The following is a 15,430-nucleotide window of genomic DNA, read 5'->3' on the forward strand; positions in this document are numbered from 1 at the left end:
GGAAAACCACTGGTAACCAGCAGCCAACCAGAATAGGATCCCTTTATTCCCATTCTCTGTTTCCTGCCAACCAATCAATGCTTTATCCACGTATGTAACTTTCTCGTAATTCCATGGGCTCTTATCTTGTTTAGCAGCCTCATGTGTGGCACTTTGTCAAAGGCCTTCTGAAAATCCAAATACACAACATCCACTGCATCTCCCTTGTCTAGCCTACTTGTAATTTCCTCAAAAAATTGCAATAGATTTGTCAGGCAGGACTTTCCTTTAAGGAAACCATGCTGAGTTCTGCCTATCTTGTCATATGCCTCCAGGTACTCCGTAACCTCATCATTGACAATCGACTCCAACAACTTCCCAACCACCGATGTCAAGCTAACAGGTCTATAATTTCCTTTTTGCTTCTTTGCCCCCTTCTTAAATTTGCAATCTTCCAGCCCTCTGGAACCATGCCAGAATCTATTGACTTTTGAAAGATCATTGCTAATGCCTCCGCAATCTCCACGGCTATTTCCTTCAGAACACGAGGGTGCATTCCATCTGGTCTGGGAGATTTATCTACCCTTAGATCATTCAGCTTCCTGAGTACTTTCTCTGTCCTAAGTGTGACTGCGCACACTTCTCTTCCCTGACACTCTTAAGTGTCTGGTATACTGCTGATGTCTTCCTCAGTGAAGACTGATGCAAAATATTCGTTCAGTTCCTCTGCCATCTCCTTATCTCCCATTACAATTTCTCCGGCATCATTTTCTATCAGTCCTATATCTACCCTCACCTGTCTTTTACTCTTTATATACTTGAAAAAGCTTTTAGTATCCTCTTTGATATTATTTGCTAGCTTCCTTTCATAGTTCATCTTTTCCCTCTTAATGACCTTCTTAGTTTCCTTTTGTAAGCTTTTAAAAACTTCCCAATCCTCTGTCTTCCATTAATTTATGCTTGTTCGTATACCCTTTCCTTTGTTTTTACTTTGGCTTTGACTTCTCTTGTCAGCCACGGTTGCATCCTTTTTCCATTCGAAAATTTCTTCTTTTTTGGAATATATCTCTCTTGCACCTTCGAAAAGCAAACACAAGGAAATCTGCAGATGCTGGAAATTCAAGCAATACACACAAAATGCTGGTGGAACGCAGCAGGCCAGGCAGCATCTATAGAGAGAAGCACTGTTGACATTTCGGGCCGAGACCCTTCGTCAGGACTAACTGAAAGGAAAGTTAGCAAGAGATTTTAAAGTAGGAAGGGGAGGGGAAAGTACAAAATGATAGGAGAAGACCGGGGGTGGGGGGGGGGGGTGAAGCTGAGAGCCGAAAAGGTGATTGGTAAAAGCGATACAAGCTGGAGAAGGGAAAAGAATTTCTTTAGCCAGAGAGTGGTAAAACTGTGGAATTCTTTGCTGCAGGAAACTGTGGAAACCAAGACTTTACATATATATTTAAGGCAAAGGTTGATAGATTCTTGATTGATCAGGGCATGAATGATTACGAAGAGAAAGCAGGAGATTGGCGCTGAGAGGAAAATTCGATCAGTCATGATGAAATGGTGGGGCAGACTCGATGGGCTAAATGGCCAAAATCTGTTCCGATATCTTATGGTCTCATAGTCTTAAAAATGGTGCAGATGGAGACAGATTCTCTCATCAATCTACTTTGGATGGGATTTCAGGTGTGCACATGCAGCCTTCAATCACAAACAAACCCTGTCAAACACACGCACTCCACTCTCTCTCACATATAGGTACATGCATTTAGTCCTGCCCCTGCCCCAAGCAATGTGGATGGATGACCTGATCTGTGGGCTAACTTTGGGCATTGTTTACTTTGGTCCTCCAGCCTAAAGTAGATATCAATCATTGTTGATCATCTGAAGTGCCTTCCTTCTCTTCTACCTGTAGGCTGCCTCAATCAGACATCAAGATCCTTGTACTCTCCCACAATATAACAGACCGCTTGTATCGCCAGTGGCTGCAAAGACCAATAAACATGCCTGTCACACTGATTATGGACACTTCAGAGATGGAACCCGTGGAGAAACTGGTCCCTGAGTGCCTGGCACTTCTGCTAAAGCTTGGAAACTTCATCCTGCAAAATCCAAAGGTCAGTGTCCTAACAACACATTGGATTCAATATCCAAAGGATGGGCCAATTCAAGTGAGATGACAGGTAGGACCACTGTAAGAACACATTTAAACCTTTAATACACAAGGGAAAGGACTATATTCATAGGTCACTGAGAGCTGACACTGCTATTATCCATTCACTAACAGCAGAAACTGTCATTCCCCATTGACTGATAAAGGACACTGTCATTCCCCATTCATTGATAATGGGCACTGTCATTCCCCATTCATTGATAATGGGCACTGTCATTCCCCATTCACTGACAATGTACATTGTCATCCCCTATTTGCAGACAGCAGGCATTGTCATTCCCCATTTACTCAGAGCAGAGACTGTCATTCGCCACTCAGTGATAGGAGACATAGTCAATCCCCATTCACTAACAATGGCCATTTTCATTCCCCATTCACTGACAATGGACACTGTCATTCACATTCACTGACATCAGATACTGTTACTCCCCATTCATTTACAGCAGTGCCCTGTCATTCACCACTGAGTGACACAGTGTATAACAGTATCTCCTCCATTTCCCGCACTTCGGCTCTCACCCCATCTTCCTGTCACCACAACAGGGACTGTTTTCCCCTTGTCCTCACCTACCACCCCACCAGCCTCCAGATCCAGCATATTATCCTCCACAACTTCTGCCACCTTCAACAAGACCCCACCACTAAGCACATCTTTCCCTCTCTGCTTTTCACAGGGATCGTTCCCTCCATGACTGCCTGGTCCACACGTCCCTCCCCACAGATCTCCCACCTGGTACTTATCTCTGCAAGCGTAAATGCTACATCTGTCCCTACACCTCCTCTCTTACCACCATTAAGGGCCCCAAACAATCCTTCCAGGTGAGGCAACACTTCAATTGTGAGTCTGTTGGGGTAATCTATTGCATCCGGTGCTCCCGGTGTGGCCTCCTCTACATCGGTGAGACCCAACGCAGATTGGGGGACCGCTTCGTCGAGCACCTCCGCTCCATCCGCCACAACGGACAGGATCTCCCGGTTGCCACCCACTTCAACTCTGCTTCACATTCCCATTCGGATATGTCCATACATGGCTACTACTGCCATGATGAGGCCAAACTCAGGTTGGAGGAGCAACACCTCATATATCCTCCATTATTCCTGCTTTTTATTTCAGCCAATTTTGTATTTAATGGCCATGTGGAATCTTATGAAATGCTTTTCTGAAAGCCATGCAAAGTTTGTCTATTACCCATCCCTCATCAACTTTCTTGGTCATGCTATCAAATAAATTGAATTAAATTTATTAACTCACCTGCTTCTGTGCTGTATAAATCTGTAATTCTATGTACTCACTCTGCGACACTAGGTCCAGCAGTAGCTGCTTCTTCACCAACTTCACCAGAAAACTATGCTGGGACACATTTTGGAAGCTCTTCACTTCTCTGCTGCCCTACCCATTTACATCCTAGTTTATCCTGGGTTAATTCCTTTGCACCCATTTGGAAAGAAATCTCCTTCACATCTGCTGCTAACTCTCCTGTTGGTTGGTGTCTTAGGGAGCACTTCAAGCAGGATCGTGCGGCAGCCTTCAAAGTGGAATTTGTGAACTCTGGGTGGGTTACAGACCACTATGCAGGAGGGATCGAGTCCGGCTGAACTGTCTCTGCTAATTTGGTGTCTAATTGATGCTTATCATTTTCCTTTTTGTCAGTCTGAGGGCTGTGACTCCAGCCAAGTGGTGAACAGGAAAATATGTCAGGTGGAGTCTGGTAGATATTTGATTGAAAAAAGAGTCAGAATGTCATATGCAGAGTGGGAGAGTGACATCAGCAGACTCCCACTCCTGTTTCTTGTCCTGTATTAGTGCCCAGCAGATTTCATGAAATCAGGAGCAATCACACGAAACTTGGCACCACACTGTGTTCATGCACTAGATCAGGACCTGGCAGTTCTGAACAGAGCCTGATCACCAATGACAAATGGGTGTCATCCAGTGAGGATTCCCTGCCCAAGTCAGCTCCTGAGGGACCAGGGAAGAGTGCACAATGAGGGACATCAAAGTCCCAGTGTGAGATGCAGAAGCCTTGTACAACCAACCAGGTTGGTTGTCCAGGAGTGAGAATCATTTTACAATGAAGTAAAACTTAATGAATTTGAGAAGACAAATTTCTTTCTAATATGTCTATCTACTGTCAAGATGAAGCCAGACTCAGGGTGGAGGAACAACACCTTATATACCGGCTGGGTAGCCTCCAACCTGATGGCATGAACATTGACTTCTCTAACTTCTGTTAATACCCCTCCTCCCCTTCTTACCTCATCCCTGATATATTTAGCTTCCCCCCCTTTTTTTTCTCTCTTTCTGCCCATCACTCTGCCTGTTCTCCATCTCCCTCTGGTGCTCCCCTACCCCTTTCTTTCTCCCTAGGCCTCCCGTCCCATGATCCTTTCCCTTCTCTAGCTCTGTATCCCTTTTGCCAATCACTTTTCCGGCTCTCAGCTTCACTCCATCCCCTCCGGTCTTCTCCTATCATTTTGCATTTTCCCCTCCCCCTCCTATTTTCAAATCTCTTACTATCTTTCCTTTCAGTTAGTCCTGACGAAGGGTCTTGGCCTGAACCTGCTGCATTCCATCAGCATTTTGTGTGTGTAGCTTGAATTTCCAGCATCTGCAGATTTCCTCGTGTTTGCCTTGAGAAGACAAGCCAGTGCAATGTGCACCAAGCCCCTGCTGTCCATTGAGCTCCCATTTATATTAATCCCATTTTGTTCTCTCCATAGTCACATCACCACCTCTTTGTTTCAAATACCACACCACTCAGCAATTCCCACTCCAGGTAAATTATAGCAACCAACTAACCTTCTCCACATAGACCGTGGTCAGGATTGAACCATGTCTGTGGAGCAGTGAGTAACAGCTCTGTCAGCTGCACCACTAAGACTAGGTATGTCACTAGAGGAGAGAAGCAGGAGAATCTGATTTCAATGGCCTGGACTTACAGCCATCCCCCTGTCTGATGAAACTACCATCATGATACCAGAAATGACCTTGGCTGGTCTGAGAGTCCAAGGCTTAAATGGTGAAGTCCTAAACAGTGGCTCAGACTATGAATAGGTCCTCATTCAGACAGGCTACAACTAGAGTGTCCAGATTGTCTAACAACAGGGTGTTTTTATTTAGCTGGTTGATGGAACATAGCCTATCCTAGGAATCATGATAATAACCAGTGTGGACAATAGTTACCAGGCATTACCCTACAGAGGTAGCAACAGATCTGGTGACTGTTTAGAACTGTAAAAAATGGATTTCATTCAAGGTAAATACAATGCAATGAAGGACAAAGCACTGAATTTGCTAATCTGGAATTTTCCTTAACTTATCAATGAAAGTGATGGAGTTTTCAGAGGCACCATCTTTGGTCTTTGCATTTTTGGCTGCTCATTGACCTCAGCACTGTTTTTCAGCTCTTTATATTGTTTGCTCAGTATTTATATTTTTGGTTGTACTCTAAAATGAACTATCATTAGAATTACAACTGCTCGCCATTTTTGGCTCCTGGAAAAACTCTGAGGATCGGAAAATAAACAGAGATCCAACATCCAGACACATTCAAGGTCCAAAAAGGATTAGGGGAAGGTGTTGTTGGAGGGGAAGGTGGTGTGGGGTGTGGGGGAAGGAAGTCAAGAAAGCCCAGCACATGGGATCTTCCATTGGCTCTGCTCCACTATTCAATGAGGTTATATCTGGTCCAGTCTTGTCCTCCCCACCCCCTCCCCAAACCTCTTCACTCCCTGGTTGTTCAATTTCCTGTCGATCTTTGCCTGGGTATATTCAAGGAACCTCCTCTACAGCTCTCTGGGAACTAGGGCTCCAAAGACTCATAACTCTCTGAGAGAAAGTGCTTTTCCCTTTCTGTTTCTATTTATGTCCTTTCAAATCAGATAACAATTTACTTGTCGTGTTCCTTAAAATTTATATAAAAAGCCATCAAGCAGTTAACAATGGTTGTTCTCTGCTCCTTTGTACAGAAGTCCATGACGAAACCAAACCTCTCTGTGTCAGATGAAGTCCGGCACCTAATCATCAAGGAGAACACCATCAAGTATCTGTGCAGCAGCTCCAAGCTCATGACCCCGCAGGGTTTCCTCGAATATTATGACAAATTTATACATGTTATCCTAGACTCAGGTATGAGTTGACATTGGCCGTAGCTGTGAACTATGAACGATACAGCTCTGCTATCAATGAATGCAAGGGACAAAAGACATTGTAGGAAAGTACATTTAGAACTGGGGAAGGAGAGGAGAGGATTATTTGATCAAAAGTTACCAGTACAAAAAAGATAAAGGATCAAGACAGCAAAGCCTCATTAGAAGTCATGGACAGACGGTCCAAATTAATAGACACACAATGCAGTATTGAATGAAGTGTCCTTATTAGTCAGAGCCCCAAGATCAATGTTGACCTACTTCCCCTCCAGGTCTGTGAGTTCTGAGGTGTTTGATATGCTCAATGTCGAATCACAGATGTCCACATTAGAAACAAGTGCATGCTGATGAGGCATGAACAGTTAGAGAGGTGGTATGCTGCTGACATGGGCCTTCTGTGTGTTTGTTACATGGCCTTTCCAAATCCCACACAGAATACTCCTCCTACAGTAACTTCAAAGACCAAAAGATATAGGAGCAGAATTAGGCCATTCGGCACATTGAGTCCACTCCGCCATTTCATCATGTCTGATCCTGGATCCTGCTCAACCCCATACACCTGCCTTCTCACCATATCCTTTGATGCCTTGAAAAATCAGGATACAATCAATTTCCACTTTAAATACAGAAACATAGAAAACCTACAATTTGGCCCACAATGCTGTGCTGAACACGTACTTACTTTAGAAATTACCTAGGGTTACCCACAGCTTTCTATTTTTCTAAGCTCCATGTACCTATCCAGGAGTCTCTTAAAAGACCCTATTGTGTCTGCATCTAACACCATCACTGGCAGCCCATTCCATGCACTCACCACTCTCTGCATAAAAAATGTACCCCTGACATCTCCTCTGTAGCTACTTCCTAGTACCTCTAAAGTGCCCTCTCATGTTAGCCATTTCAGCCCTAGGAAAAAACCTCGGACTATCCAAACGATCAATGCCTCTCATCATCTTATACACCTTTATCAGGTCACCTCTCATCCTCTGCCACTCCAAGAAGAAAAGGCCAAGTTCACTCAACCTATTCTCATAAGGTATGCTCTCCAATCCAGATAAATCTACTCTGCACCCTTTCTATAGTTTCCACATCTTTCCTGTAGTGAGGTGAGCAGAACTGAGCACAGTACTCCAAATGGGTCTGACCAGAGTCCTATATAGCTCTAACATTACCTCTCGGCTCTTAAACTTCTCAGCTTTGTTTTGCATCCCATCAATATCTTGTAACCTCTGACAGCCCTCCACACTATTCACAACATCCCCAACCTTTGTGTCATTAGCAAATTTACTAACTCATCCCTCCACTTCCTCATCCAGTTCATTTATAAAAATCATGAACAGATCCCTGAGGCACACCACTGGTTACAAATCTCCATGCAGAATACAACCTGTCTACAGCCACTCTTTGCCTTCTGTGAGCAAGCCAATTCTGGATCCACAAAGCAAGGTCCCCTTGTATCTCATGCCTCCTTACTTGGAGTACCTTATCAAATGCCTTGCTGAAATCTATTACTATATCTATATCTATTACTTTCATCAATGTAATAGATTGTGAACATCCTCTGGACTCTCTCCAATGACAGTACATCCTTTCTGAGATAAGGGGCTCAAAACTGTTGACAATATTCCAAGTGCGGCCTGACTAGTGTGTTATAAAGCCTCAGCATTATCCCCTTGCTTTTATATTCTATTTCCCTTAAAACAAATGCCAACATTGCATTTGCCTCCTTTACCACAAACTCAACCTGTAAGTTAACCTTCTGGGAATATTGCACAAGGACTCCTAAGTCCCTCTGCACCTCTGATGTATGAATTTTCTCCCCATTTAGATAATAATCCACACTATTGTTCCTTTTACCAAAATGCATTATCATACATTTCCCAACACTGTATTCCATCTGCCACTTTTTTGCCCATTCTTCCAATTTGTCTAAGCCCTGCTGCAATCACGTTACTTCCTCAGCACTACCTACTCCTCCATCTATCTTCATATCATCCACAACCTTTGCCACAAAGCCATCAATTCCACTTTCTAAATTATTGACAAATAATGTAAAAAGTAGCAGTATTGACCACTGAAAAACACTACTACTCACTGGCAGCCAACCAGAAAAGACACCCTTTATTCCCAGTCACTGTCTCCTGCCTCTCTGCCATTCCTCTATTAATGTCAGTATCTTTCCTGTAATACCATTGGATTTTATCTTGTTAAAAAGCCTCATGTGTGGCACCTTATCAAATGCTTTCTGAAAATCCAAGTAAATAACATTCACTGACTCTCTTTTGACCAAAGACCATAGAACATTGAACATAGAAATCTACAGGCCCTTCAGCCCACAATGTTGTGCTGACCATGTAACCTACTCTAAAAACTGCCTAGAATTTCCCTGCCTAGAAATAGCCCTCTATTTTCCAAGCTCCATGTAACTATCTAAGAGTCCCTTAAAAGACCCTATTGTATCTGCTTCCACCACCGTCACCAGCAGTGCATTCCATGCACCCCCATACAATGTGTGAAAAATTTACCCCTGACATCCACTCCGTACCTGCTTCCAAGTACCTTTAAACTATGCCTCCTCATGTTAGCCATTTCACCCCTGAGAAAAAGCCTCTGGCTGTCCACACAGTCAATGCCTCTCATCATTTTATACACCTTTATTAGGTCAACTTTCATCCTCTGTTGCTCCAAGGAGAAAAGGCCAAGTTCAATCAATCTATTCCCTCCAATATGGGCAACATCCTTGTAAATCTCCTCTGCACTCTCTCTATAGTATCCACATCCTTTCTGTAGTGAGGAGACCAGAACAAAACACAGTTCTCTAAGTGGGGTCTGACCAAGGTCTTATATAGCTGTAACATTACATCACGGCTCTTGAATGCAGTTCCTTGACTAATAAAGACAAGCAAGCCATATGCTTCCCTTATGACCCTACCAGGGAACTATGGGCTTGGAACCCAAGACCCCTCTGCTCAACAACACAGTTAAGGGTTTAGCCATTGATGGCTTACTTTATACTTACATTTCATCTCCCTGTGTGCAACACTTCACACATGTCTGGGTTGAACTCCATCTGGTATTTCCCTGCCCTGATCTTCAACTGATCTGTAGCACACAGTATGCTTTGCCAGGCTTCTATGCTATCTACAACAGCACAAATCTTTGTATCATTTACTAACACAAACACCAATGTTTTATCCATATCATTTATGTACATCATAAATAGCAGAGGAACCAGTATGGATCCCTATGGAACACCTATGGATCCTTTGGAACACCACTAATCACTTACCTCCATCTATAATAAGTCCTATAGGTTCCATCAACCACTACCTCTATCTTTTTTAGGCAAGTTCATTCTGAATCCAAGCTGCCAATTCACTCTGGCTCCCATGTATCTTAGTCTTTTGGATGAGCATTCCATGAGGGAACTTGCCAAATACCTTAATAAAATCTACCTTCATCAATAACGTTTGTTATCTCCTCAAAACCTCAATCAAGTTAATAAGACACACTATGCTTTGTACAAAACCAAGCTGACCAAGCCATGGCTTTCTAAAAGCTCATGAATCCAATCCCTAAGAATTCTCTCCAATAACTTCAACAGTCATAGTTCCCAGGATTATCCTTGTTTCCCTTCTTGAATTAGCTTCTTGCACCTGTACTAGAGAGGACTTGAAGATATTGGTCATGGCTCTATCAATCTAATCTCCTTTCTCTTTTAATTCTAACAACCCCGGGACTTACCCATCCTAATATTCTCTAAGAAACCCTACACTACATCCTCCTTTATCTCAAAATACACTATTAGCATGATCCACACTCACCTCCTTATCCTCCATGTTCTTCTCCTTGGTAAATATTGACACAAAATACTTACTTAGGACCTCATCCACATATTATGCGTCCTAACCCTACCCACTCCCTACCCACTCCCTACCTATTCTTTTGGGCTATTCCAAGTCCCTTTGCATGTCAGATTTTTGTTGTATAGAATGACTTAGAATTCTGGGACAAACTTAATATGATCAAACTCTGCCTTAAATACACCCAATGATCTGGCTTCCACAGCTGCCTGTGGTAATAAATTCCACAAATTCACCACCCTCTGGCTAAAGAAATCCCTCCACATCTCTGTTTTAAATGGACACATCTCTATCCTGAGGCTGTTCCCTCTTGAACTAGAACCCCCCACCATGAGAAACATCCTCTTCACATCTACTCTGTCTAGGCCTTTCAATATTCAAAAGGTTTCAATGAGATCCCCCATCATCCTTCTAAATTCCAGCGAGTACAGACCCAGAGCTATCAAAAATTCCTCGTATGATAATCCTTTCAATCTCGAAAGCATCCTTGTGAACCTCCTCTGAACCCTCTCCAATGTCAGCACATTTATTCTTAGGAACAGTGCAAAACTCTTCACAATACTCAAGTTGCAGCTTCACCAGTGCCTTATAAAGCCTCAGCATCACATCCCTGCTCTTGTATTCTAGACTTCTTGCTTTCCTCACCACCAACTCTACCTGCAAGTTAACCTTTAGGGTGTCCTGCACAAGGACTTCCAAGTCCCTTTGCATGTCAGATTTTTGGAATATACAGCATAAAAAGAAGCAGTCTCAACACCGAACCCTGTGGAACACCACAGTCACTGGCAGTCAACCAGAGAAACGATCCTTTTATTTCCACTTGCTGCCTCCTACCAATCAGCCGATGCCCTAACTTTACTAATAACTTTTCTGTCATACCATAGGCTTTTAACTTGGTAAGCAGTCTCATGTGTGGTACCTAGTCAAAAGCCTTCTAAAATTCCAGATATACAACATCCACTACATCCCCTTTATCCATCCTACATGTAATCTCCTCAAAGAGACAAACAGGTTTGTCAGGCAAGATTTCCTCTGAAGAAAATCATGCTGACTTTATTCTATCTTGTCCTGTATCACCAAGTACTCCATCACCTCATCCTTAACAATTGACTCCAACATCTTCCCAACCATTGAGGCCAGGCTAAATGGTCTATAGTTTCCTCCCTGCTGCCTTCTTCCTTTCTTAAAGAGTGAAGTGACATTGCAATTTTCCACTCCTCCAGAACCATTCCAGAATCTAGTGATTCTTGAGGAATAATTACAAATGCCTCCACAAACTCATCAGCTACCTCTTTTTGAACCTTGAGTACAATGATTTTTGAAAAATCATTACAAATGTCTGCACAATCTCTATCACTACCTCTTTCAGAACCCTGGAGTGCAGTTCATCTGGCCTGGGTGATTTATGTACCCTTGGGTCTTTCAGCTTTTTGAACTTGCAAAAGTAACTGTACTCACTTCTCTTCTTTCACACCCTTCAACATCTGGCACACTGCTAGTGTCTTCCACAGTGAAGACAGATGCAAGATACTCATTTTGTTTATTTGCCATCTCCTTGTCACTTGTTATTATTTCTCTGGCCTCATTTTCTAGTGATCCTATATCTACCCTCATCTCTCTTTTATTTTTTATACTTGAAAAAGCTTTTACTATCAACTTTGATATTGTTTGTTAGCTTGTTTTCATATTTCAACTTTTTCCTCCTAATGATTCTTTTAGTTGCTTTCTGTAGGTTTTTTAAAAGCTTCCCAAGCTTCTAATTTTTGCTTTGTTGTATACCCTCTCTTTTTGCTTTTACATCAGCTTTGACTTCCCATAGGTCAAAATCAGCATGATTTCTGTTAAGAGAAATGCTGCCTGACAATTCTATTAGAGTTCCTCAAGGAAGTAACAAGCAGGGTGGACAAAGGAAAGGCAGTGGATGTCATTTACTTGGATTTTCAGAAGGCATTTGATAAGGTGCCAGACATGAGGTTGTTTAACAAGATAAAATCCTATGGTGTTACAGGAAAAATACTGACATGGATAGAAAAATGGCTGACAGACAAGAGGCAGCGAGAGGGAATAAACGGGGCCTTTTCTGGTTGGCTGCCAGTGACTAGTGGTGTTCCTCAGGGGTCAGTATTGGGACCGCTACATTTTACTGTGTTTGTCAATGATTTAGATAATGGAATTGATGGCTTTGTGGCAAAGTTTGCAGATGATATGAATATGGCTGGAGGGGTAGGTAGTGCTGAGGAAGCAACATGATTGCAGCAGGGCTTAGACAAGTTGGAAGAATGGGCAAGAAAGTGGCAGATGGAATACAGTATTGGGAAATGTATACATTTTTGGTAAAAGGAACAACAGTGTGGACTATTATCTAAATGGGGAGAAAATTCATACATCAGAGGTGCAGAGGGACTTAGGAGTCCTTGTGCAATATTCCCAGAAGGTTAATTTACAGGTTGAGTTTGTGGTAAAGGAGGCAAATGCAATGCTGGCATTTGTTTTAAGGGAGAGAGAATATAAAAGCAAGAAGATAATGCTGAGGCTTTATAAGACACTAGTCAGACCACACCTAGAGAATTGTCAACAGTTTTGGGCCCCATATCTCAGAAAGAATGTGTTGTCTTTGGAGAGTTCAGAGGATGTTCAAGAGGATGACTCCGGGAATGAAGTGATTAACAAATGAGGAGCGTTTGGCAACTTTGGGCCTGTACTCACTGGAATTTAGAAGAATGTAGCGAGATCTCATCGAAACCTACCAAATGTTGAAAGGCAACACAAGTAAATCTGCAGATGCTGGAAATAAATAAAAAACACAAAATGCTGGCAGAACTCAGCAGGCCAGACAGCAATTATGGGAGGAAGTAGTGATGATGTCGTCACTACCTCCTCCCATAGATGCTGTCTGGCCTGCTGAGTTCTGCCAGTGTTTTTTGTGTTTTTTAAATGTTGAAAGGACCAGATAAGGTGGATGTGGAGAGGACATTTCTTATGATGGGGGTATCAAGAACTGGAGGACACAGCCTTAAAACTGAGGGGTGACCTTTTAGAACAGAAGTAAGGAGGAATGTTTTTAGCAAGAGGGTGGTGAATCTGTGTGGAATGCTCTACCACGGACTGGTGTAGAGGCCAAGTCCATGGGTATACTTAAGGCAGAAGTTGATCATTTCCTGATTGGTCAACACATCAAAGCATATGGTGAGAAGACAGGGGGTTGAGTGGGATCTGTGATCAGCCATGATGGAATAGTAGAGCAAACTTGATGGGCTGAATGGCCTAATTCTGCTCCTATGTCTTATGGTCTTCTGGCCTTATCTACCTGTATAGCTGTACCTCAATGTGCTGGTAGTTCTTGTGTGGTCTGTAGTATAATCCCTTCAGAGTGATTGTATTTTTCCTATTTTTGAGTTTTCCCATATAGTCTCAGTGAATGAGCCCTTCACTATGTCCTCTCTGAGTGCACCTGTGATTTTGTCCCTGATTAATAGTATAACTCCTACCCCTATTTTACCTCCTTTTGCTTTCCTAAATATCGTAAATATGGAACTTTAAACATTGTTCCTTTCCTTCCCTCAATCAAGTGTCTGTAATGCCCATAAGGTCATCCTTACCCGCAATATTTCTAGCACTAAAATACACTTACTTCAAATGTCTGCCCCATTATGTCTATTACTTTGTTACTTGTTCTTACTAGACGTGGCATTTATCTTGCTTTTAGTTCCTCTGCTTTCTGACCTGGTTCTCTGGTTTCCCCCCCGCCACCCACCACCACCACCCCAAAAAACTAGTTTAAAACCTTGCCCAAGTAGCACGAGTGAACAATCCATCCAGGGTGTTGGTTCCCTTCCAGTTAACGTGCAACCTGTCCTTCTTCTACAGGTCATCACTGTTCCAGGAGAGGTTCCCCTAATCCCAGAACCTGAAACTCTGTGCCTCCTGCACCAATTCCTCAGCTACACGTTCACCTGTTACATCTTTCTATTTCCTATTTGGCTTGCATGTGGCACCAGCAGTAATCCAAATATCATTATGTTGAAGGTCCTGCTTCTCAATCTAACCTTTCACAGAACACTACTGCACAGTACAGGTCCTTTGGCCTACAATGTTGTACTGACCTTTTAACCTACCATAAGAACAATCTAACCTCTCCTCCTACACTGCCCTTCATTTTTCTAGTTTCTTATACCTACCTCTACCACCACCCCTGGCAGGATGTTCCACACACGCACCACACTGTGTGAGAAACCTACCTCTGACACCCCCCCTATGTTCTTCTCCAAATGATGCTGCCTGGTATTAGCCATTTCCACCCTGGCCATCCAAATGATCTATGGCTGTTATCTCATTGAAACATACTGAATGTTGAAAGGACTAGATAAGGTGGACGCGGAGAGGGTGTTTCCTTTGGTGGGGGTATCTAGAACTAGAGGGCACAGCCTCAAAATCGAGGGGTGACCTTTTAGAGCAGAGGTAAGGAGGAATTTTTTTAGCCGGAGAGTGGTGAGTCTATGGAATGCTCTGCCACGGACTGTGATGGAGGCCAAATCCGTTGGTATATTCAAAGTGGAAGTTGATCAAGTGGTCACGGCATCAAGGGATAGTGAAAGGGCAGGTGTATGGGGTTGAATGGGATCCTGGATCAGCCATGATGAAATGGCAGAGGGGACTTAATGGGCTGAATAGCCTAGTTCTGCTCCTATGTCTTATGGTCTTAAGGAATCAATCATATCCCATGTGCAGATCTCCTGTCATTCTGTTCCAATAGATTTGATTGACAATGTCAGCTTTGCTAATTGTTTTTTTTTTAATTTGCAGAACTTCTTTGGCCAACTCCTCGCCATCTGTTTCTTAGCAGTTAAGAAATTCATTTTTGATCTCTACCACAGTAGAGACGTGGTATTCTCACTGCATCACGTGAAATGAAACCGTGAAGTACTACTTGATTTTTTCTTAAATTTCTCAGATTATTAAAAAATAAAAATTTATGTGATCTAAGTGAATTGATTTGAATTGAAGAGTTGAATTGGCCACGTCTACAACACTGTTGGAAGGGAAATTGTTTATTTCACTTTAGCACCTAAGAACAGTAAGTATCTTCTATTCAGTACTTTGCACCTGGCTAAACCAGTCATAGAAAGATACATCATGCAAACAGGCCCTTCAGCCCACTGAATCCATGCTGACCATCAACTTTACAGAAATCCTACCCTAATCCATTTTAATCTCCCAACATTCCCATCAACTTCCCCAGGTTCTGTTATAAATCTACACAACTGGGACA

At 42.8% G+C, this 15,430-nt stretch overlaps 1 protein-coding gene across 1 annotated transcript; it reads left to right on the top strand.

Annotated features, from left to right (window-relative positions):
• Window positions 1–1,998: 1,998 nt before the first annotated feature.
• Window positions 1,999–15,030, top strand: LOC132398851 (testis-expressed protein 47-like). Its single transcript, XM_059978687.1, has 3 exons — window positions 1,999–2,093; window positions 6,119–6,278; window positions 14,965–15,030. Exons 1-3 carry the CDS (start codon window positions 2,013–2,015, stop codon window positions 15,006–15,008), a joined length of 285 nt encoding a protein of 94 aa, XP_059834670.1. The 5' UTR covers window positions 1,999–2,012; the 3' UTR covers window positions 15,009–15,030.
• Window positions 15,031–15,430: the final 400 nt, after the last annotated feature.

Source organism: Hypanus sabinus, chromosome 9 (assembly GCF_030144855.1).
Source record: "Hypanus sabinus isolate sHypSab1 chromosome 9, sHypSab1.hap1, whole genome shotgun sequence".
Lineage (NCBI taxonomy): Eukaryota > Metazoa > Chordata > Chondrichthyes > Myliobatiformes > Dasyatidae > Hypanus > Hypanus sabinus.